Genomic DNA, 22,703 nt, shown 5'->3' with positions numbered 1-22,703 from the left:
CCCCTCATCGCAGGGTCTTTCATCACTTCCTTTTTCTCCCCTTACTTATCAGGAGTTTCTAGTTCAAGGCAAAACACTCCTAGACCAAACTTGCTCCAAATCAGTTCTGCCTTTGTAAAGATAATGTAGAATTAAAATCACAGAGAAATTTCTAAATTCGTGCTAACATTGAACAACATATCAGGTTGAAAGAACACTCTACCTTCAGCATGCAAAATCCAACAATGCATTTTGGTTTGATTAACACTCGATGAATCATAGAATAACCATTACAGTTGTCCATTTCCTGTATTCTCTGTTGATTGTATTTTGTTAAAGACAGTATAAGTTGTAGTGCTAAAGCTTGAGTGTCTTCACAGCTGCTAATCTCTACAACCTGCAGAAAAGGCAAATTATAACAGTTTAAGTGAGAAACATTTAGGAAAAGGCCTTAAAAATGCTTTGCTGCAGTCTTAAATTTCTTAAATAATAACTTCTAAATGAAATACGTCTTAAAGATTCTGAGATTAGGTATGTAACCTTCATTTTTGCCTATGTGTGTATATTCAGGTTTGTTATCTGAGGTGACAATTCCTACCGTGGTAAACGATGACCTGCTAAGAAAATAAGAAGTCCCATTACAAGAATCCCTTTTTAAGACAAAAATCTGTTCTAAATAAAATTTACATAGATGGCACCAATTTATTCTTGCTATACCACAAAGTCACAAGGTCATGAAATACGTAAGCCACTAACAAGAATAAAGTCTGTTTGCCCTGGAGAAGTAAGTTTCCTAAATGTTCAAGTAAAGCTTCAAATTAAGGTTCTTGGAGGTCTAGACTCTCTCTGTCTGGAAGTGTCAAACATTAAAGTTTTATTTTGTCCATAAAGAGCCAAGAAATTTGATAGAAGACTGTGGACCATTCTTCACTCTTTGCTTCCTACAATTTTTGAATCCCAGGAAAGAGCAAATAGAATTTTTTACAAAAAATGTAAAAGGTAGGCATCTCACATGAATGAGATTTCAGTTCCTGTAGGTTGCCTTGCTGTGTACCTGTTAATTCTGCTGCACTTAGTTACATACATGCATACCCGTGTTGTCAGACAGCTGATCTGTTACTTGATTGTTTCACTGATGCAAATAGAGTCTACAGCAGGATCTGTAGCTTGTACTTAGCATAAATGTACATAATACAATAGCATGAATCAGGATTTTCTCCTCAGATTTCACTATCAAAATTACAGTAGGCAGTGTATTCATAACCAGAATTTGGAACACCTGTCTTGAGTCTAATGTGCATTACTCTCTACACAAACCTTTCAGAACTCTACCATTGCCAGAGGCATATAAAACAAACAGACTTTATGCCTACACTAATGTCTTTAATTAGCTGTAGTACTTCAGAAACTCCTAGCACAAATATTAGCTTGTCTGCATACAGGTCACAGCAAAGTAGTAACTAAGTTAAGGCTCATAGCCTTAATATTTTTGAAATTATAATTCTTCTTAGACAGGATAAGCCTTTGAGCACGGTTGAACTGTTCTCTCAAAAAAGCTCTCACTATTTATTACATAAAATTAAAACTGTGCACACCATGTAGCTTTACATTTATTCATACTTGTATTGTGAATATCCTGCATGTAAAGTGTTAAACAGATGCAATGAATTTAAATGCCTTAAAAATTATGTTAATTACTTGAACAATTAGAGACTAAAAATATTATCAGTTCAACAATACTCCTAAAAATATCATCTTTGGACATTTAGAAGCCTCATCCCTAAATCAGAATGTAACACCAAATCTTAAAATACAAACAATATTATACAAACATTATATGATAGAATTATAATTAAGTTTCCAATTTAAGTACAACCTGCATGATGCAGTCTGTGTCATGCCACAGGTATTTTCTACAAGTTTTCTTTAAGAAAGAAAGAAGTCACATGCAGATTTTTAATTAGTATGAGTAAGGCAGCTAGAATACGTGATTTGCTACCCAAGATCCAAGGAAAATTTTACATGGGAGAACTCATCCATACACCCTCCTCCTCAGCTCCCTTACCCTAGCAAAGAGGAAAACAAATGCACCAGTTCCTCCAATTTCATGTAGTATACCCTGAAGAGTTTTATATTCCACAGGCTGAAGTGTTTTCAGGTGATGAGAGTCCAGTACATTGCTCTGAACTTCTTTTGAACTGAAAGGTCTCTGGGAAGGTACAGTTTTCCCTTGACCTTTCAGTCTAATAACAGGTTCATATATGGTGTACTGACCAGGACAGCATGTGGTATACACAACAGCAAGACTCTCCTGAAACAAGAGAAGATTTTATAAATTTTTTCAAGAAAGTTTAATACAAAAAAAAAAACCAAACCACTCCCAAAACACAAAGCACCACAGACAAAAGCCACCCAACAGCAAGTAGCATTAACTGACAGTTCAATTCTACTTTACCAAAAGCATGCTCTGAAGTTCCATGTGGATACATGTGCACTGAAATGCAACAGCATTCCTAAATTTTAGGAAATGTATTCAATAGTTACAGCACAGAAAGTTAAGAAAACACTAAGAAAATTCTACCAAGGATCACCTGAAGAATTGCCATGATTTTTTTGCATAAAAACAAAGTTACTGACAAATTTAGATGAAAATGAGCATAAAGAGGTATTGGGTAAATTGTTCCCCTTTCTAAAGTGGTGAGTCTAAAATAGAAAGTTATCTGCTACTTTTCAAAATTTCTCCAATTTTCTTTTAAGCCCATCCTTCAATCAGCTTTGCTGTAAGAGTATCTCAACAGACATTTCATTACTTGAGGAGACTTAGACCAAAATCAAAGCTCCTATGGAAAGCAGCTGACCCATTTCATGGAAAACACAAAATGATCATATTTGGGAGGCTCTTTAAATTAGAGAAATAAGTACATCTAAGGCACTTGCATTCTATGCAAAAGTGCAGAGATTAATTCATCACTTGAGCACACAGTTCTTCTCTCTGGTTACTTTGTGTTTTGTAAAGCAAACTAAGCTTAAAAGTTGCTTGACTGATTTGTTAGGCTTTTAACTTATTCCATTAATTCCTTCTTAGCCTATTCAAAATTTAGTACCATTGTTTACAAGGATCTCACCTAGACAGAATGACCCTCTGCCTATGGCTAGAGTTTCCCTCTAGTGGGAACAATTCATACAGCAGGAATTACCACTGGAAGAAAACAATTCCCCAAATACAGCAGGCTCTACTCATAATAAATTTTTAGTTTATTTTTCTAGCATAACTGTATTGATACCTGTATCTGGCATTGCTGTTCCAGTCAGGAAACATGAGAAAAAAAATTAAGATCCACCACCTGAAAAATGCCTTTTCAGCCAAACTCAATGCAAATTTACCCCCTTCCAAAACACTCAAAGAACTGGGATGAAGTTTTTTGCTTCCTGTTAAAACCAGATAAATCCTCCTTTCTCCTCTATTTTAATTTTAAAATGTTAGCTAAGCTGCCGTTGGGTACCTTTACACTAAGGGAAAGAAGAGCTATGTATTCATCCTAGGGCATTTGGAAGTGCCTGCTTATCTGGTAGATTAAATATGCAGTATTGTAGATGCTGGAACATCTAGAAGTTCTCAGAATCCAACCTAAAGCAAGATGACACAGCCACCCTGCATGGAGCTCAACCCTCAATGAAGTAAGTGGGAGGAACCCTGCAGTGATTTTAATGAGAAGTGGATTTGCTCCTGCCTGCTTGGAGAAAGCAAAGCACTTTGGGAGACAGCAGGAAACATGTTCCCAGTTCCTGAATCAGTTCTAAGAGGTTAAAAACCATTTTTAAGTAGAAACTTACAATTAAAGGCCCAACATCCACTTCCTTTTTTGCCATGAGGAGCTCCTTGATTTGTTCACATTGTAGAATCTCTTTACTTATATACTTAGAGAAATCAGTCAGTGTTTTGCCATATTTGCAAGGCATTACAGATGTGAAATCCGGTCCACATGTGTATAAGTAAAATGCTTCCTCTGGTCCAATCTTTGCACCTAAAATCCAGAAGAGTTGTTAGGTCTTTAGAATACTATAATGCAAAAATCATACATTGGCTAGTAGACTGCATCAGAGGCTTTACAAGGAAGACTACTGGCTGGTTTTCATAGGCCCTGCTGATGCGAACGATCAGGGCAGTCCAGTGCTTACTGTTAGCTATTGTAGATCACTGATTTCTGATACATCACAGGCCAGATTGATTCAGTGGCAAAGGCAACTGAAACCAAATCAGGAAAATGATCTGCATGAACTAAAGACCAACAGCTCTGAATAATCTATTACACATTTCAAAACTGAAAAGTCACCTATCCATGCCTCCTCAAAGTTTCCAAAGCATAGCAAGATTACAGATAACAACAACATGCTACAACATCACAGAGAACTGGGTAGAGCAACCACAAAGAATGCAACAACAGTAAAAGCTCACTACAGTTAACAGGGAGGAAAAAAAAAAATGCAGGAAGTAGAAGGCCAAATGAACCCTTCCTCCCCTTTCTGGATGGGGCATCTCATGTTCTGTTTGTGAGAGTGCAAATTCAAATAAAGCATCCAGAAGAACCCAAGTCTAATGTATGGATGCCTGATAACTCTACAGCAGTAAATCCAGTGCTCTCTGGATACATTAATTATGCTGGCTGTATGCACACAGCAACTGGATCACATAGATTGACTAGGTGGAGCTTACATTTAAGACAAGCATCCAGCTATGGCCTGCACAAATACACTGTATCTACACACACAACACCTGCACACCCCCTGGCAAACTGATGTCACTTGTGTAGAAGTTCTGACTGGGCCACTGCATATGAAGAAATGCCAGATGATGAGCAGCAGGATCCAGCCTTCAGCACTAAGCAAACACACGGAAGTCCTGGATGAAACTTTCCAAGGAGGTAGGAGAAATATACATTTAAGAAAACCCCAAAGTAACTTCAGCAGTTTCAGAAATAAGTATGCTTAACTCAGTATTCAGCTGTTCAGATTTTGTTTACTTTTTAACATGCTTTAAGTAATCTGAAATTAGCAGGTAAGTGAAATCAATTTTCCAGCTGGGAGAGACTGAATGTTTAAGACAAAAACAGAGCAAGCACCACCATCTCTCCATCCCCTACTCCAAGGCAGTATTTAAATGAATCTAAAGAAACACTAAAGTAACTGGAATTGCCAGTTATGGCACTAAAAAGAAAGCAAGAGAATAGTGGCAGAAGAACACTTTGGGAAGCACCACTGAAATATTTGCCTACTTTCTCCCTGATGTATGAATATTATGCTGCTAAAGAATGCCTTGATGCTTTTACTGTAAAAGCTTGACATGTTAAAAAACTATCAAATTAAGTCTTTGATTTTGGAGTGGGAAAAGGAAGACTTGTTCAACAAAAAAGCATACAAGAATACCATTAAATAGAAGCAGATTTCCAAGATTCCATCTACCCGACAATCGAAGTAATTCTTCTTGAGATGATATACAATGGCCAATCATACAAAATGTTTTATTACTGTCAGATGATAAGCTTGACTTCCTTGGCAGTGAGTAATCTAAATTAATCTCACATTTCCTAAAAAACATATAAAAACAAACAAGTGTAAATACTCAGAAGTGATCAAAATTGCTCTCTAAGGTTTTCATCGTAGCCTTGAAACAGATTTTAATATTTAGTAGATAAGAAGCCATGCCGTTATCAACATTTAATTAAAACCATCTTCAAAATCTAGGCACCTTAAAACTCAGTTACATAGTGATGTATGTAATCAAATACTGAACATAACAGAGGAACAGAGTCCCAACTAGGGTTGCCACACAGCCAAGATCTCCTAGATGTGAAATTCCTTCCTCCCTCAGACTAAAAAAGAAACTGTAACACTATACACGCATACTTCTAAAATATCGCAATTTTTCAAGAATTTCTACTATTCCTAACAAGTCAAAGGCCTTTGAGTATGCTAATGCACATTATAAAAACTGTGGTTCACATATGCTCAAAAATGTCATGTTGAGAATTTACTTAGACTAGCAAACATTGTCAGAGCTACTGTGCTGTAGTCATAAACAACAAGCCTGATGCTTTCAGAAAGCATCCAATTAACCTTACGTGCATTTACATAAGCAGACCAATTGGACTGTAAAGGTCATCTGAAGTTTCCTGAGTGTAACTGTTAGCAAATTGGCAACTAACTCTATATATAGAAAGGCCTCATTAACTGTACATGTGCAGAACATTGTAGTATTTTTAGTTTTCCCTATATCTTCATATTTGGACTTTCCTCTGTATCAGTATGTACAGACTGAACAATGTCAGGGGCAAAATCAAGTTTGTTAAAACACAACTCTATGCAGTTTCAAAAACAAAGTGAAACAAGTATTACACTTCACAATTCCATGTTTAACTGCAGGAAGAAAAAATGTGCAACAGCTTTTTTCCTAGGTATATTTTTAGGAATGTCTTTAACATTGCTTGTGGACTGACCAAATTCTACAGGAATAGTGAAGAATTTTTGTGATACATCTAATTGTTTAACAACCTAGCATTTTGACCACTTGCTTCATATTTGGGACACAAAGGAAGTCTTCATAGTCCGAACTTGAAGAAGAAAGGACAAGAACTGTAATATTTAGTAAACTGCCTTTCTCTGCCAATGAATATTTCATGCAGGCACAGGCCCATCTAACCTAGCATCATGTACCTCATTCAGAGGCATGGACCTTAAGTTTTCAGAAGAAGTAGTACCTCCCAATGCCAGTTCAGATCTTGTCTGAAATATTTTTTTTTTAACTTTTTCCCTCTCTTTTTCTCTCAGTGAAGCAAAACAACTGCCTTCTCTCCTCCTCCTCTTCATTCCTACTTTCAACAATATTTCCAGTACCTGAACTGTATCTCCTTACTTCAGATTCTTAACCAGAGACATTGTGTCTACCACTAACTTCATGCCATAGCTTTTTTTGCGTCTTACTCAGAATCATGTAGTACCTCCTTCACTTATTCATGATGAAGAAAAACAGTGATGTCTGCATTGGTCCACAGTATGAACTGAAGATTCTCCAAGCAATGAAGACCATTCTGGATATTTCTAGGGAATTCCTAGAAGTGTAAGACACCACTCTCCCATCCCCAGAAGACAACTCAACCGTAACTTCAGCTTGTGCCAAAGTAGCGCAGATGCTTTCTGACCAGAGAACATCTTTTTAAGAGGATAAATATCTTGGTGCAACTAATGTATACTTTACCTCTGACCAGAAACCCACAGCAACAGCTTTCCATGGATATTTTTCTTGCCTTCTGGCTGCTGCAGGTATGTTAGTGCCAAATGCTGCCACCTGCCCACAAGGAAAACATTCTCTGGAGATTCAGCCTGTGCCAGCAGACCAGCTTTCATCTCATCATTTGGATCCATGCACATACTATGAAAACAGAAGAGGAAAAACAAGTGTGTGTGCGTGTGTATGTGCGTTTTCAAATTCACATTTTAAGCCCCAAATCTGCATTTTTTGCCTCAGTTAATTTGAGGCTGCATTCCTTAGCTTTCACAGATATTTTTTTTTCATCACGATGCTATATTTAGAGTGCTCAACATAAGTTACAAAAATCCTCACATTACTGTTTCAACTTACTAATGCAAACAAGTTAAATAACTATGTTTATATTTAAAATAAATATGTTATCTCTATTTAACAGAGAAGTTCAGTTTATCAAAAAAATGTAGATGATTTGAACATTGAAATAAAGTGTTCTAAAATTGCAGCTCTAGACCCATTTTAAGGACATACTATTTATGAGGACTACATTAGGGCTAAAATGTGTTAAGATTAAAATCAACATTGTCACGGTAAGTACAAATTAACAGCAGTTTTCACACCTAAGGTGTGAAAACCTACAGCTACAAAAGCTTTTGCTTATCTTCACACATTTATTGTGTTATTTCATTAATACTTGAATTGCTACCTTGCATTGCATTATGTTTATGACTGATCTTGCATCTTATATATTACTACATGAAACACACAAGACCAGAGACTTATGTTTTAAGCAAGTAATCCTGCAGGTCTGTATGCAATAAATTTACTCAGTGTTGCCATCAGTGTGCAAGATGACTCTACAATAGAAATTAGTTCTCTATTCTCCACCAGTACTCTCTGCAGTCTGCTACTGGAAGTACCAATACATGTGTTCACAAGACTGCTTTTGGATTAATACACCATACCGAAATATGAATGCTCCAGTGTTCAAGTCTGCCCAGACTTGTATCATCAATGCTTTGGAACCCAGTGAAATTATATGAATACAGCCATCTTCAACAAGCTTGTCTCCCAGGCTCAGGTATTCCATTCCTAAAGACTTTGTTTCTTCTAGAAACAGAAACATGTTTATACACAATGACAATACAACAATGCCTGTCCTACCAGCTATCAAGTGTGAAAAGAAATAGTTTAGGTATTGCAGAGTATTTTTTATAAGCAAGCTGACTAGTATGTATGATTCTCCTCATAAACCTAGGTCTCACGTACTGAAACCAAGGAATTGACATCAAGTCAGCACTTCACACGGGGTTTTTTTGTAATTACATAAACCCACTAAGCATAAATACACTAATTCAATGATGCTTTTGACATGCCGTATGATGTTACATTCCTATGTCGAACTGGCAATCTTAGTGTGCACCAAGAAATCTTTAGATTTTTCTTCACAAAACATACTCAATGTAACATCATGCTTAAAGGGCAGTATTTTTACTTTATCAAGCAAAAGCACAGACCTAGTAAAAAAAGCAGCTCTAGTGAGCTGTAAGATTCAGAGTTGGTTTTTTTTCCTCCACTTTTTATTCAAATCTAGTAAAAAAGATTTTAAAAGTACAGTAAAAGGTATTCCAAGAACTGTAATTGGGAGGCATTTTAAATAACTTAAGGAATTTTTCTTCCTACAAATTATAATCTGAAAGATTCTGCTCGAAAGAGTTTGGAAACAGGTGGGTCTCTATAAAAGGATAAACAGAGAAATGTCATACAGCTATTGACATTTACAATGGTGCATACCCAAGGGAAGTTAGAGGATTTATACTGAGTTAGCCTCAGGCTCTGGCTTGACGGATTCAGAGTATCTTTTAGCCAGGAGTTCCAATATTTAAATCCTAAATCACAAAGATTTATTAGCTCTCTGTTAAAGGGAGAACACAAGAGCCACTTGCTTCAGCAGTACAGAAGACCAAATAAACTTGAGAGCAGTCTTTTCCCATGACCTTTCAGATACAGCATTTAGTATTTTCTTCAGTATAACATGAAGTAGCATAAAGACATTTTACTGAAATTACAAATTCAATTAGAATACTAAATTTCTAAGGAAGCAGCATTAATCTACTTAAGGACTAAAGCTGGAAAAGTTCTCTTTAATTATATGATGTTGTACTCAAAGAAAAATCAGACTAGCACTCCTGCTTAATAGCCACCATAAGAAAAACATTCAACCTGTTGTATATGGCAGATCAGCTAGTAATACTTGTAACCTGAATCCTTTAGTGCTACCTAAAAAGAAACAGGTGGTGCAATGTCCTCACCTGTGCTGTCAAAGCTGCTTTCTCTTACAGCTGCCAGTCTGTTGTTCCTCTTGATTTTTTTCCCCTTTTCTGTTGAATTTTCTGTTTCATGAGCATACTCCAGATGATACCACAGTGAGACACTGAAGCCTTCAGACATGTGTGGCCAACAGTTTTGTCCAACTAAAGGTAAGTGAACTGGGGCTACATGCCAAGAAGAAAGCAGCTGGTGACTCAAATTTTCACCATCTGCCTCTTTCTTACTCTGTGAAAACCTCGCTCTTTTTGAAAGTCCAGCAGTTTTGCTATTGGAAGTGCTACCAGATTTCTGTGAAGAACTACCACTCAGATTTGTGCCGTGGAGCAAAGGGAAGGCAAGGTACTGTAATGGGTTCATATAAATGTTATTTTCTATTATCTTCAATACACCCTTGAGCAGTATCTCCTAGAAGAAATAAACCACACAAATGAGGAAAAAAAAAAATCAAGCCATTTACACCATGTAGTCAGGCATAATCTAACTAAACAGAACTTGACTCTTCATTTAAATCTGGATTAATGTACTCCCAGAGGTAGACTTCCATATCCAAACTGACACACATTTACAAAGCATCAAGTAGCGACTTTAACAGACTATGGCTAAACAGTTTTGAGGATTTCGTTAGGGAAGATCAAGTTACCATGCTTACAAATCAGCTGAACCATAGCAGGTGGTTACTGCACAATCTAATCTCACATTGTTATGTGCTAACAGTTTAATTCACACCTCAATAACAGACCACACCTCTCACCTCATGTTTGAAGCTGGTTAAGAACATGTGCACACAGGTTATCACTTTGTTATTGCATAATCAGTAACAAAACTAGCTGAGCTCTCAAGCCAAAAAGTTTTTCTACTTAGCCAATTATGGCAAGCTACCTTTGAAAAACTGACTTGTGTCTCCTTTTTTGGTTTTGTACTATTTCAGACTCCACGGTATTTTTTGAAGTTCCTTCCGCTTGTTTTCTTCTACAGACTCTCACACAAACCAACAGACAGGAGTTTGGGTATAACCCACACAAGCGGTAGATTCCGGCATTACACAAACCAACTTCAGACAGTTTTGAAAGCGATTCCTGCTGCTAAAGCATTCCTGAAATAGCAATATGCTTTATAACTTCAAATTTTACAGTATTCCGGGGTTCTGTCATCCATAACCACAATGTCAGTCTTCTCAAGAGGTATTTTATTTTCTTGTACTGAAGAGAGTTCCCAGGACTAACATACACTTCAAATCCCTCTCTTTTCTTGTCTCTTATTAATTTTCTATTTTTTGGAATTATTTCAACCACCAAATCTTATTTGCTCTGGTCAGTTAGAATGTTGCTGTTAGTCTCCTTATTTTCCAAAACAATTGGACACAAAAGGATTTTCTTTTTCCTTCACTTTTCTCATTAAGCTTAGCTGCTACTCCATACATACCGTACAAGGTGTCTTCTCCAAAAATATCCTCAGAAGAAGCGTTAGCTCTTCTGAACATGTCTGTGAACTCATCAAGGAAACTAACAGGTCTACCAGCACCATCTGACATGCTAGAAATAAGGAGACAAAATAATATTATTGAAAATAATATTTTGAAGCTTTAAAACTCATATTCCATACTATTATGAGGAGAGAAACACGGAATTCACAGTATTTTGAAAAAAAAATTCAAATTTAGGAAGCAGTGATGAGTACAAGATGAATTCTAGAGAGATCCAAAAGTACTTCCTGACACTACCGTTCAAATTTTCATTGAATGAACCCAGATGGCTACAGCAAGTCTGGCTCCTATGATTGCAAAGTGGAGTCTGAAAGTCTGGGAACCTTCACATCTACCTTGCAAAGGCTGTCCCCACAAATCCAGGGATCAAAGTCCTGGCATGAGTTTACATCATCTCCCACTGTGGAGCAATCTCATTATGTAAAACTACCTTAGGGAAACCATTTAATTTGCTTCCACATTTATTCCACATGTATTATCCAGCTATTTTCCAATTAGAAATAAAACTCAATCAAGAAATCACTAAGACCCGTGCTACAAAGAAATTTGACATAAAAGCTTATGTTGTGATGGACTCAGATTCAATCAGTAAGATAACTGCTGTTTTTCTGTGCGATGTTTGTTAACACTGCCACCCTAGGCTTATGATTTCAACTACCATTTTTAGATCTGACAGCATGTGTTTAAATAACAGATTTCCACTAGCTCAGAATAACACTGTATTTACACATAAGTTAGATACTTGTCACAAATTAAAGAAGCAGCTTCATAAATTCACACATGCCAAGGCATTTGCTTTGTCAATTTTGCATTTGCATTGTCAAATACTTGCATGTGTGTACATTAACTTAAATATTGTTTTTTAATAACTCACTTAGAACTTGAACTCACCATGAAAACCTGACTCCACTTGTGTCAATATGTTCATAAATCCACCCAAAAGATGTTTAACAGCTCCCTGTTAAAAAAACACAGGGAAAATTGGTATCTGAAGACTATATAGCAGCCCAAATAACTAAGGAATTATTTCTTTCAATCAGTTCTTGACTACTGTTGATTTTAAAGACAAATACAGTTATTTTAAATTATGGAAATGCTTTTTATATTTGCTAATGAACATTCTTTCATGTTGTGTACAGCTCAGTTGCAGAAGAAAGACTTTGAAATCCAAATGATTCTAGAAAGAAACCTTTTAGCCATTATCAGTTCAGCAGCTGAGATCTCCTTTGTCTTTTCCTGCATAACAGAATTCAGGATTTTAAAGGTTGTGACAAAATACAGCATGTTGATATACAGTGAAGCATTACTGAAAGCAAATTCAACCTTTCCTAAGCCTTTTCACACAAGCTTTCTTTAAAGAGTAACTACCAAAAAAAATTCTGTTTACTTACAAGTATCCTTCACAAATGCATCTCAGATAAAGGTAATTTGAAAAATCTCTACTTAAAGATATTGAAAAATCTCTAAATTTATTAGTTAGAAAGATTGCTCTTTTTAAACAATACTAAAAAATAATGAAAATGAGATTACTAGTAATTTCATGTATTCACATTCAGAAAAAAGAAATACATGTGTTAGCGATTTAAAACTAATAATTCCCACAAACAATTGCAGCACTAAAATAAAACAGTTTTCCTTTCCTGCTTTTGGTTTAAGCTGTAAAGCACTAACTTTGCTTTGTAGTCAAATTATGATATAAACAAGCACTTTAAGCTTAGATTATTTAACCATATTTTCCTCTTTTGCAAGAGGCATACTCAATTTAGTTATCAAAAAACAGAAAACAAGCTCACCACCAGAAATCCCAAAGGATTGTGATGGCATAAGTTTATACTAGAACTTAGTTATGCACATAAGAATAACAGCATTAAATATTTTAGAAGTATATCACTGAAAGTTTCTAGAAGTACATAATGAATAAAGATCTATATAGAATGTTAACATATATAGATATACAAGAAGATATTTGCCCCTTTTTTTTCTCTCAATGGCCTGACAGTCATTAAAGCTGTATCTATAAGCTCTAGTGATTGAACAGTCTTGATAAAATAAGGCAACTGTGAAACTCAAAAGCTTTGTAGGTCAAATATCTTTCAATACATTCATTAACTATAGTTTCTGGTAACTTTAATGCAATGTAGCTGGCAATAGTCACTTGCATTCTTTAATGTCTTATCAAAAGCCATAACAAATGAGAATATTTCTGAGATCACTCTGTTAGGTATGCTGGAACTTTAAAACCCTGGCTGTTGCCTTTAATAGCATTTTTACCTGTTCTATAAGTACAGTGGCATTTCTCTCCTTCTGGCTGATGATTTTCAGGCAGCTTCGGAATACATGAGCAAGCACATCTAAACTTGCATTACCAGCTGTGAGCAAGTGTAATTCTAACATGCAGATTTCAGGATATATTAATTCTCCTTGATTGATGTTGCCAGCTAGGTCATTAGAATAACCTGGAGGACCAGTACATCCTGGTTGTGCCTTTGTGTCTGCTCCTGAAAGAAAACACATGTCTTACTGAAACATTCTCAGCTGAATAGTTTGCACAATTTAAGCAGAGCATCCAAGAACATAATTTCCCCAACCTTCTCATAGGTAGACAAGAAAAAGTCATAAACATATAGACAGTTTTCAGAAGTAAAAATAATCTTCTATTCTGCTTCAGATTTTTGCATTTTCCTGCCAATACAGAAGGGCAAGGAGACAGTTTCTCCTGTGACATGCTCTTAAACTATGTGCCTTCATTTCCTGGGAACTGGACACACATAGTAATGATGAAATAAGTAATTCATGAAACATGACAGTAAAAATCATTGTAATAGAGCCTCGGGCTTCTATACACATCTCTGAGCCTGCCAAGAAAGCAGGTGAATTTAAATGATTTTATTTTTTGTTAAAAGGTTAGGGGAAGCAATTGCTTCGTTATTTAACTCAGAAAATGCACAACAGCACATGACAGAATATCTCCATAACAACCAAAAAAAAAAAAAAGAATTTAAGCCTCTCGCATCTTGGAGAGACTTTAAAGCACGTTACTTTAAAAATAACTATTTGGTGGACCTACATTTCAGGTAGATAATTCAGGCTAAATTAGTAATTCAGAAATGCTTTTAAGATGTTGTCTATCTGTTGGTAAAGCCTTCTCACAGAGGTAAACAGCAACAGTTGAAAGCAGTTCTATTAAAGGCTGTTATAATTCATGCTGACCTCATACATGAACGCAAGCATCCAGATGTTCAGCACAAAGGAAAAAAATTAAAGCAAATTCATGTTCAAAGTTAATTATGCACACAGAATACAGCAAGAGATGTGCACATCAGCCATTGAATGAATACAAAGAGATATAATTAGACTATTTTTTTACCAGATTGTTATAATACTAGATTTAAAAAATGAGCACTGATTTTCAAACAAACTACTGATAATAATCTCTGGAGAAAACTACCTCTAGACCACAATGATACATTTGAGCAACATGACTTTACAGCAGGAGTCACAAACCAGGAAAACAAGGACAGAAGAGTTCCTGTACCACTCAGTAAGAATATTCATCATCTCTCCATCTTTAGCTGCATCCTACTGGAAGTAAAAAAGTTAAACCTTTTCCACCTGTTAAAGGTCTCTAATGCTTACCCTATGTTTGTACATCTTAAAAGACAAGCAAGCTTTGTTATGTCATAGAAACTGCTTCGTATATTCACAAAGTTCACCTTTACCATCATTATTGGTTTCACTATCATCCGGGTTACTTTCACTATCTGCTTCATATCCTTCCTCTTCAGCAAAAAGTTTAAGACTACAGCACTGTGATTCTTCAGTTTCTTCAGAAATATCTTCAGGTTGTGGCACAGGCTCTTTTTCAGTGTAATAGGTCTGTATAACACAAACAAATTTACCATCATAGGTCAGAAAAATAAGTAATTTGGGACCTTCCAGATGCCCATTTTCTCCAAGCCCATCAGCAAAAGAAACAAATTAATAACAAACTTTCAAGAAACTTGAGATACTTTCCATGGATACCTCATTCTGAAAAAGAAAATGTATTCCACAAAGATGGATGTTTCTTACTAACCACTTAAGTAAAGCCTAGGTAAGCAGGTGGCTGATGCATTAAGAATAACTGTGTTTCCAAAATCACTATTACCACAAACATGAACTTTGACATCCATCATCCATTCTAAGATGAAGATGTGTCTGCAGCCAATAAGGTCAGTCAACATCCCTGTTTGAATCTCTCCCCCTTTGAGAGTTTGTCACAAGCTGTTGTGGGATGAAAGGGTGAAGAGAACACCAGGTTTCAGGCATGCCCATAAAGCATGATGCAGTTTGCTCCTTTTGGGGGCATGACTTCTTTCTGAGCAGTATATGTAGGGAATGTATCAATATAACCAGCACTCAACTGACACACACATATGAGAACCAGAGAATTAGTCTTCAACAGCCACAATATCCAAACACATTTAAACATGTCCTATTGAATTTAAAAATAGACACAAACAACTTAAACCCAACCAAGCAAACCTTGTGGTTTTTAGAATTACACTACTTAGCTGGCGTTTCATACCTTTTCAACTTTTTCTTCAGAATGATCCAGATCAGCAGAAAAATTGCCCAATGCAACACGAAGCAGCGAATCAAACAGAGGCTTTGCCAAGTCAGTTTCTATCACTTTTGACTGAGCAAGCTGCTCTCTTATTTGAAGTAAGATATCATCCACACAATTATTCTGTGTTTTGGGGAAGACAAACATTTTGATTCATGTTATGTTTTGGCTAACAAAATGGTCTATTACTTTCATTTAAGATCTCCCCCTTTCACCTACACTAATCTGACTTTTCAGCTAAAAACGGACTTCATCCAGTTTCTTACAATAAGAAAGATTCACCCTGTTTGTCATGACAGATTTTGTTGGTTAAGCAATCTGCACACTGAAAAAAAATAATCTGGCAACATGCTGTTTCCCAAACATCGCAAGCAAAAGCAATGTTTCAAAAATAAACCAGAAACATTTAAAAAGAGCGAGCAAAGTAAAAGTCTCATCCAGCCTGAATCAATCTGTCATTCTAGAAGGCTCTTTGCCAGCCTCCCAAAATCAGGCAATTGGCATGAACAGGGATCCAACCCAGAGGAGCCAAGGGCAAATACCACATTGGAGAACAAGTAAAGGGTTGCAGGGTCCTTACCAGCGTCCTGCTCAATACAAAAAGTGACAAGTTAACATGTGGGAAGACGCCTCCTTAGAAACAGCAACTGCCAGTTTGTTCATCTATTCACCCCCATTCTTTCATGCCTGCTGACCACTACCCTGACCACTGGGCACATCGCTTAACCATATGCTTTCAGTACGACACAAACAACGTGGTACCATAATAAGAGCATAAGCTTTTTCTATCTCAAACTTTTGATCCAAATACTGTTAAAATAATACTGTATGTAACACATAAGTAAGCAATGGGAAACCAGACAGTACCTGGTGAAACAACTCTCCTTCCATCTTCTGTTGCATGGTGCTTGCACTGTGCAGACAGATTGTCAGCAGAGCTTCTAGAAGTCTGATACCTTGAAGTGCCCACTCAGCCTCTTCTCTTCCAGAAGTCTTTATCCCCTCCAGATTGGCACCTGAAGTAACTGACTTGTGTTCCCCACTCAAAGAGCTGTGACAGGAGACACATTCAGGCACCAGCTGTTCTGCACCAGCAAGACTGTCAGAACTGTCAAGCTCCAATCGTGTCACCTCTCTGCTTTTAGCCAGCTGAATAGTGTCATCCTTGTTGAGGAGCTCACCACGAGGGCTCCCATGTGAACTTCTGCTGCTTTCACTCAATACTCTCTCCCTCTTTTCTTGCTCCTTTTCCTTATTTTTTGCAAGTTTCTGAATTATCAGGATTAGTAATCTATAGCACGCTTCAAAGCCTCCAAGCCTATGGAACTGTCTCTGAAAAACAGAACTATACAAATAGATGCAACGACACATGGACCAAATATCTGCAGCCCTGTGAATATGTTCCAGGGAGGGCAAAGTAAGGCTTTCCAGTGACAGATAGGGTAATTTGTGGCCTAACGGCTCACTAGCTGTACTATCATATCCTGATGTATCTTCAGAGTCATTAGCTGAATCCAAATCACCATCTGCTTCTTTACTTACACATAAAAAAGCAACACAGAGGAATAGGTTTATTGTGTTGATGTGAATGTCTTGGCTCACAAACTTTTTCTTTTTTGGGTAAGCCTCTTTCAAGCCAGCATAAAACTTGCTCAGGCTTTGAGGAACTTCTGAAACAGCATGCTGGCTAAAAAGAGATGCAGGCAAGTCAGACATAGACTCTTTTTGTTCACTGTCGAGGCCTTCCAGTTCTGGCATTGTTTGGTCTTTCTCCTGATCACCAAGGCAGATTATCAAAGTCTCTAACACTTTCAAAGAATGGCTTCTTAAAGTGTCTAAGTAATTTAACTCGGTCATTTGATTCACTCCATTACAACTCAGAAACAATTCTCTAATTACCCTGCAAGAGAAAGCATAAGAGAGTTACCTTATAAGTCAACCACAAATTCATGTAGCTCAGATGACACAGCTTATCCAAAAAATAACCCTCTGTCCTACACACCTGAATAACAGCAAGGACCAATCATGTTTTGAGTAAGCGCTATAAATTACTCTAAACTGTAAAGAAGAGGACCTTGTTTGCAGTACTTCAGAATCCCAAGTAAACATCCTCCATTTGGCAGTAGAAAATTCAGGGATTTTGTAAGATATAGGAAATATTCATTAACCTCTAAAATGTAGATCACATCAAAACACAAAAGGTGTTCAACTTGATTTATGAAATTTGCTCTTCAGTGGTACTTCCTCTAATATTTTATTAGCAATTGGAGCCAGTAAATATCTTTATTTTTCTCAGTCCATGGCTTCAACAGAAAGTAGAGATTCCTTCCCAAATAAACTCAAAGTTCTATGAAATTTTACTAGCTGAATCTATTAGTTGCATGGAAGATGTATTTCAGGTAGAATTCAGGAATATCTCCAAGCACAACACTTTGTGTAACTGTTACACCAGGATGTCCAGTGTTAAAACCGTTCTGTATATTTGTTTCCAAGTATATTTCTCCTTTCTTTCTGCTCCAAGTGTTACATTGAATTCATACAGAATCTGGGGTAAGCATATGTAAGCTTCTTGGTGTACTATGTTTGCTTGTCAACATCCACCTTCCTTACCCTCCCATCTCCTTCCCACAGGGTCAGCCTTTAGTGTAACCAAGTTACACACTCCAGAATCAAATGAATCATGTACTTATTTGTGTATTTAAGCCAGTAGGAAATAGGCTAATGTTTTTTAAATCTAAACTTTATCTCTCTTGCCTCTTTGCCACTAAGTAGACTTTCAAAAATTAATAGCTTCTGATACAGTTTAAGTTAGGATAAAAGTTTAAAGTGTATTAGACAATCCTTTACCTAAACTGGAATACTAGTCTATTCTTTGTACTTGTCTCAGATAAGCCTACTAAATTCATATCATTTTGCCAGGACTCCAACAAGAGCTCAGAATCTTCCCTGGACAAAAGGACACATTCATATTCTGAGTAAGATTCCATATGTTGTATTAAACAACTATTTCATCAATTCAACAATAAATAGGAAAGTTTCTATTTCATGCCTTGCAAGAATGTTTTTGGGTTGTTGTTTAATGCTATGTTTAAATGAACAGGATTTCATAAATTAGGAAACTTACGTCAAGACAAGTAAACCCCTCAAGCCTTGTTTTTGAAAGGTGGTTTCTGTGAAGACCATTCCAGACAGAAAAGCAAAACAAATCAGGAAACCAAGTAGTCTAATTCCCACAGAAAAATGACATGTCTATCTGTTCAATGTTCCTGACTCACTTTAGCATGAGGAACAAAGAGGCAAAGAGCATGTCACACAGGACAAAGATTTTTATTTGCTTCTACACAATTTTTAGCTTGTTAAAGACCATAACTCATTGATAGAGAGCCCTCACTTTCTATGGTTTACGAATCTAGGATTAAATCTTATGTTATTCAAGCATTTCTCTTGTTGCCACTCCTGCAATATCCAAGTGCCACCTACAGTGCAAATAAGACTTATGTTCCGATCAGTAACAAATATATAAAGCTCTGTACACAGTTAGCATGTTTTCCTAATGGAAAATGAACAGAAATGAAGAGAAAAATCAACCAACCTGGATTTAAGCAACACAGGGAGTGTCTGTAAATAAATCTGAAGTACTTCAGAAGGCAAACACTGGCTATGGCAGCTGCCTGTGTGTTTATCAGCTGTCATTAGTCCAAGCTGTTGAGCATGGCAAGCTAGCTCAACCCCTCTCTGAAGCACAGGATTATAGATACAGTTATATAGTTTCCATTGGACCACTGCATTTCCCTTTTGAATTAAGTGGCAAATATGGCTTGCAATCTGCATGCTGCGTAGTTTGTCTTCTTCAAAAATAATGTCCTGATAAGCCTCCAATGCATCCCATCTCAACAACACATCTTCAGATCCACTGCTAGGTAGAATTCCTTGAACTCTGCAAGAGGAACTAGATGCAAGACCAGCATCACTAGAGTTGCCCTGCAAGGCATCTTCAAGCTGAGCTAGTTGGTCACAGTCAACAGTACATATATTGCATGATGCTTGTATAATTTTTGGAGAAACTTCTGCTCCACCCAGCTGATCCAATATAAACTTGTTAAGGATATTCAGTATGTGCTGTTGAAAGTTTTTTAATATTGGTAACTTGGAAGCATGAAGTAATGGGATGATCACAGATTTTGGATCCATACAACAACATATTCCTACATTATGTACACCCGAGAGAAGTTGAACACACGTGCTGCTCAAAGAAACTTGTTGCAACAAGTGCAAACACTGGTGTGCACAAACAGCAATGCAACAGCATCTGTCAGGATAATGAACTTCTCCATCAGAAGTTTCAAAGGGGTTTTTGGAAGCTTGGTTTTTAAAAGCAGATACAGAGAGCCCAGAGAGATCTCTGTGGTGATGCATGAAGTGAGAGTACTCACATCGTCTGTGCCGCTTTCTTGTACACATTGATTGATGGAGCTGCTCTGATTTCACTTTTTTGACAGTACTGATTATTTTCATGATGCTATTAATTAGGCCCTTCAGATGCTCTGAGGCTTTCCCAGCTACTCCCTCACTCTTCATACACAGCCATTCCATTTGAAGCACAGCTACTTCAAACAGTTTAAATCCCTGATGCTGTATAAACTCATGAACCAGATCTATAGCTTGGCTAAAGTAGAATGGATTTGAGGATGCACTTTGTAGGCAGCAGATCAAAATCTGCAAGATGCCTTCTATAACCTCAGGTAGAAGCAAGGCTCTGTGATGATACCCAGAAAATGAGATGTCACCCTGAACCGGCAGCTGCTGTGGTGTTTTCTTGTATCCTGGAACAAAAGGATCAGGCTGCTTTTCCAAGCAAGTTCTGATTTTTAATGCTGCTTTAAGTAAGTCTGTTATATTTCTCCGTAAATTGTCAGGCATCGTTTCTGTTTTGCTAATATCTAAAGACATAATATGCAGCACTGTTCGAAAAAGCATTCTTTGGATTAGAGCCACAGGTTCTTCTGTCCACCCTGCAGACACTGCATTTTCTGTGCTACTACTTCCATTGCAACAGTCTCCAAATCCTGATAAGAACTCAGTCAATGTGGGCACCACACTAGCTGAAAGAGCAGAACTGTGATTCAAAGTAATATCAAATCTGCACACCTTCTCTAGGAGTGACAATAACACATGGCATAAGTCAAAAGGAGAGTTATCCACATTCTTAGCAGCTCCTGTATCTGGCTCATTCAAGACCTCTGGGTGTAGCTCATGTGCTAGAGCAATTTGGCTGGAATTTTCTAGATTAGAGGCATCAGGATTAGAACTTGGAACCGGTTCCGCAGGCAGGCAATCACTTCTACCTGGAAGGTAGCTGTCCCTAACTGGATATGTTAAAAAAGGCTGCAATAACTGGGAGCGTCTGTGTTTTGTTACGACAGTGGTCTTGTCATCAGAATTGGCTTCTGAATCTGAAGTGGACAGCTGAGATCTTCTTGCATCTCGCACGGAGTAACGATGGGTGGTTTTGCGCAGACGTCCACTTTTTCGAGATCGAGGATGTAGTTTTACAGAAGCCTGAAAAGATGAACGAGCGCTTCCATCCAAGCCTAGTTTTTCCTGAGAAGATTTCACGGAACTTGAATTATTCTCTTTGGTCAGGCATATGTCTACTGTAGAGGGTATATTAAAATCTGTTGAAACGGAAAGACAAAGGAACATTAAATGAACATTCAGGAATATTAGAATATCTACAGCATTTCCCCTAATTTTATAGTTTAATACTTTCAGCTTAAAAAAAATAAATAATTTCTTAATAAGTCATGGTTTTGCATATACATATATCTGACATTTTCAGTATAAAAAAATGTCAGCAACAACTCATGTTCAGGAACCATATTGACTATTTTCAAAGCCTAGACAAACTAGTTCATTTTCTAATTAGGGTTAGACAAAAAAATTTTAGAGAGTTTCCTAAAACATTTTTGTAGGCACAGCTATCCCTTGCTCTTAAGATGTTATCAACATAGATTAAAGGACTTTAAGGAAGAAAAGGGAAGAAAGCTTATTCTGAAAAATCTTTTATCCAGTTACAGACAGGATATAAAAGAACAATACAGCCACAGGTCTCTAGTTATGTTCAATGTACATTTGGGTAAGCCAGACATACTAATACAGTAGAAGTAAACTATTAATCAGCAGGATACCAACTCTCACATCTCCCCAATTACTTAGCTATGGAAGCAGTTTTAGGCAGTTACTCAAGCAATGTTTACTTTATATATGCCATTTGATATATTTGAAGCATCACTATAAGCATTGTCAAACAGCCCTATCCTACAAGTGAAGAAAAACTTTAAGGGGAAGAAAAAAAATGTCTTTTTCAACTTGGCTGCTATACAAACTGTGTGCCTAAATGCACAGCCCTCTTAGAATGCATGAAAAACAAATTGTTAGAGCGCTACCAGTAATTCAATATATATATATTTATATATATATTTCTCTACTTAGAAACAGTGCAGATCTTCAAACATTCAGAGTTCAGTCTTCTGCATTAATTGTTCCACACACAAAAAGCAGAAATAAAAGTTATGGATTTTAGAATAGTCAGGGACAAGAGGGAAATGGAAAGGAATAATGTTTAAGGTGACCCCCAAAAATTCCCCAAAGCTCACACAATAGCTACAATCATTTTTCAAACCAAAAGAAAAGACATTTCCATGTGCAAGTACGACTGTGCCTTGCTGTTTCATCAAGTCAGAGTTATGTTTAAGGAAGAAGCATCATCTCCTTTGGAGGCAAGAAGTTAACCAGCAGTACTTATCAAACAAAGGGTATTTCCTGCACAGAAAGAAAAAAGCTGCCTGCTAGAGCTGGATTAACATACACTCCGTTTCAGACCAAGAAGGAAAAAGAGTTCTTAGTGCACAATGAATACATCACATTTATTGCATTAGTACTATGAGACAGACAGTTGTAGAAGCAAAACCAGTACATTACGCAGAGTGCAAAACCAGAACATCTTAAAACCTATTTATACAACAGCATTCAAAACTAAAACT

At 36.9% G+C, this 22,703-nt stretch overlaps 1 protein-coding gene across 8 annotated transcripts in view; it reads right to left on the bottom strand.

Moving 5' to 3' along the window:
- The window catches only part of LYST (lysosomal trafficking regulator), an 86,748-nt gene that overhangs the window by 41,111 nt on the left and 22,934 nt on the right, over positions 1-22,703 (bottom strand). For 6 of the 8 annotated variants that reach the window (XR_011738310.1, XM_071806270.1, XM_071806272.1 and 3 more), the window contains exons 5-18: positions 19,253-21,335; positions 16,528-17,560; positions 15,622-15,783; positions 14,768-14,930; positions 13,326-13,552; positions 11,946-12,012; positions 10,994-11,103; positions 9,553-9,976; positions 8,206-8,350; positions 7,232-7,405; positions 5,404-5,564; positions 3,814-4,004; positions 2,045-2,290; positions 203-376 (exon numbers count right to left, since the gene is read on the bottom strand). Coding sequence is in view for 7 of the 8 variants with exons in the window: in XM_071806270.1 (XP_071662371.1) it covers positions 203-376; positions 2,045-2,290; positions 3,814-4,004; positions 5,404-5,564; positions 7,232-7,405; positions 8,206-8,350; positions 9,553-9,976; positions 10,994-11,103; positions 11,946-12,012; positions 13,326-13,552; positions 14,768-14,930; positions 15,622-15,783; positions 16,528-17,560; positions 19,253-21,335 (5,360 nt within the window). In the remaining variant the exon portion in view is untranslated. The remainder of the gene's footprint in view (positions 1-202; positions 377-2,044; positions 2,291-3,813; positions 4,005-5,403; positions 5,565-7,231; positions 7,406-8,205; positions 8,351-9,552; positions 9,977-10,993; positions 11,104-11,945; positions 12,013-13,325; positions 13,553-14,767; positions 14,931-15,621; positions 15,784-16,527; positions 17,561-19,252; positions 21,336-22,703) is intronic. The other 2 variants (XM_071806274.1, XM_071806276.1) reach the window with 1 other exon arrangement.

The sequence above is a fragment of the Patagioenas fasciata genome, chromosome 3 (assembly GCF_037038585.1).
Source record: "Patagioenas fasciata isolate bPatFas1 chromosome 3, bPatFas1.hap1, whole genome shotgun sequence".
Classification (NCBI taxonomy): domain Eukaryota; kingdom Metazoa; phylum Chordata; class Aves; order Columbiformes; family Columbidae; genus Patagioenas; species Patagioenas fasciata.
This window is presented reverse-complemented; position numbering and strand designations above follow the sequence as displayed.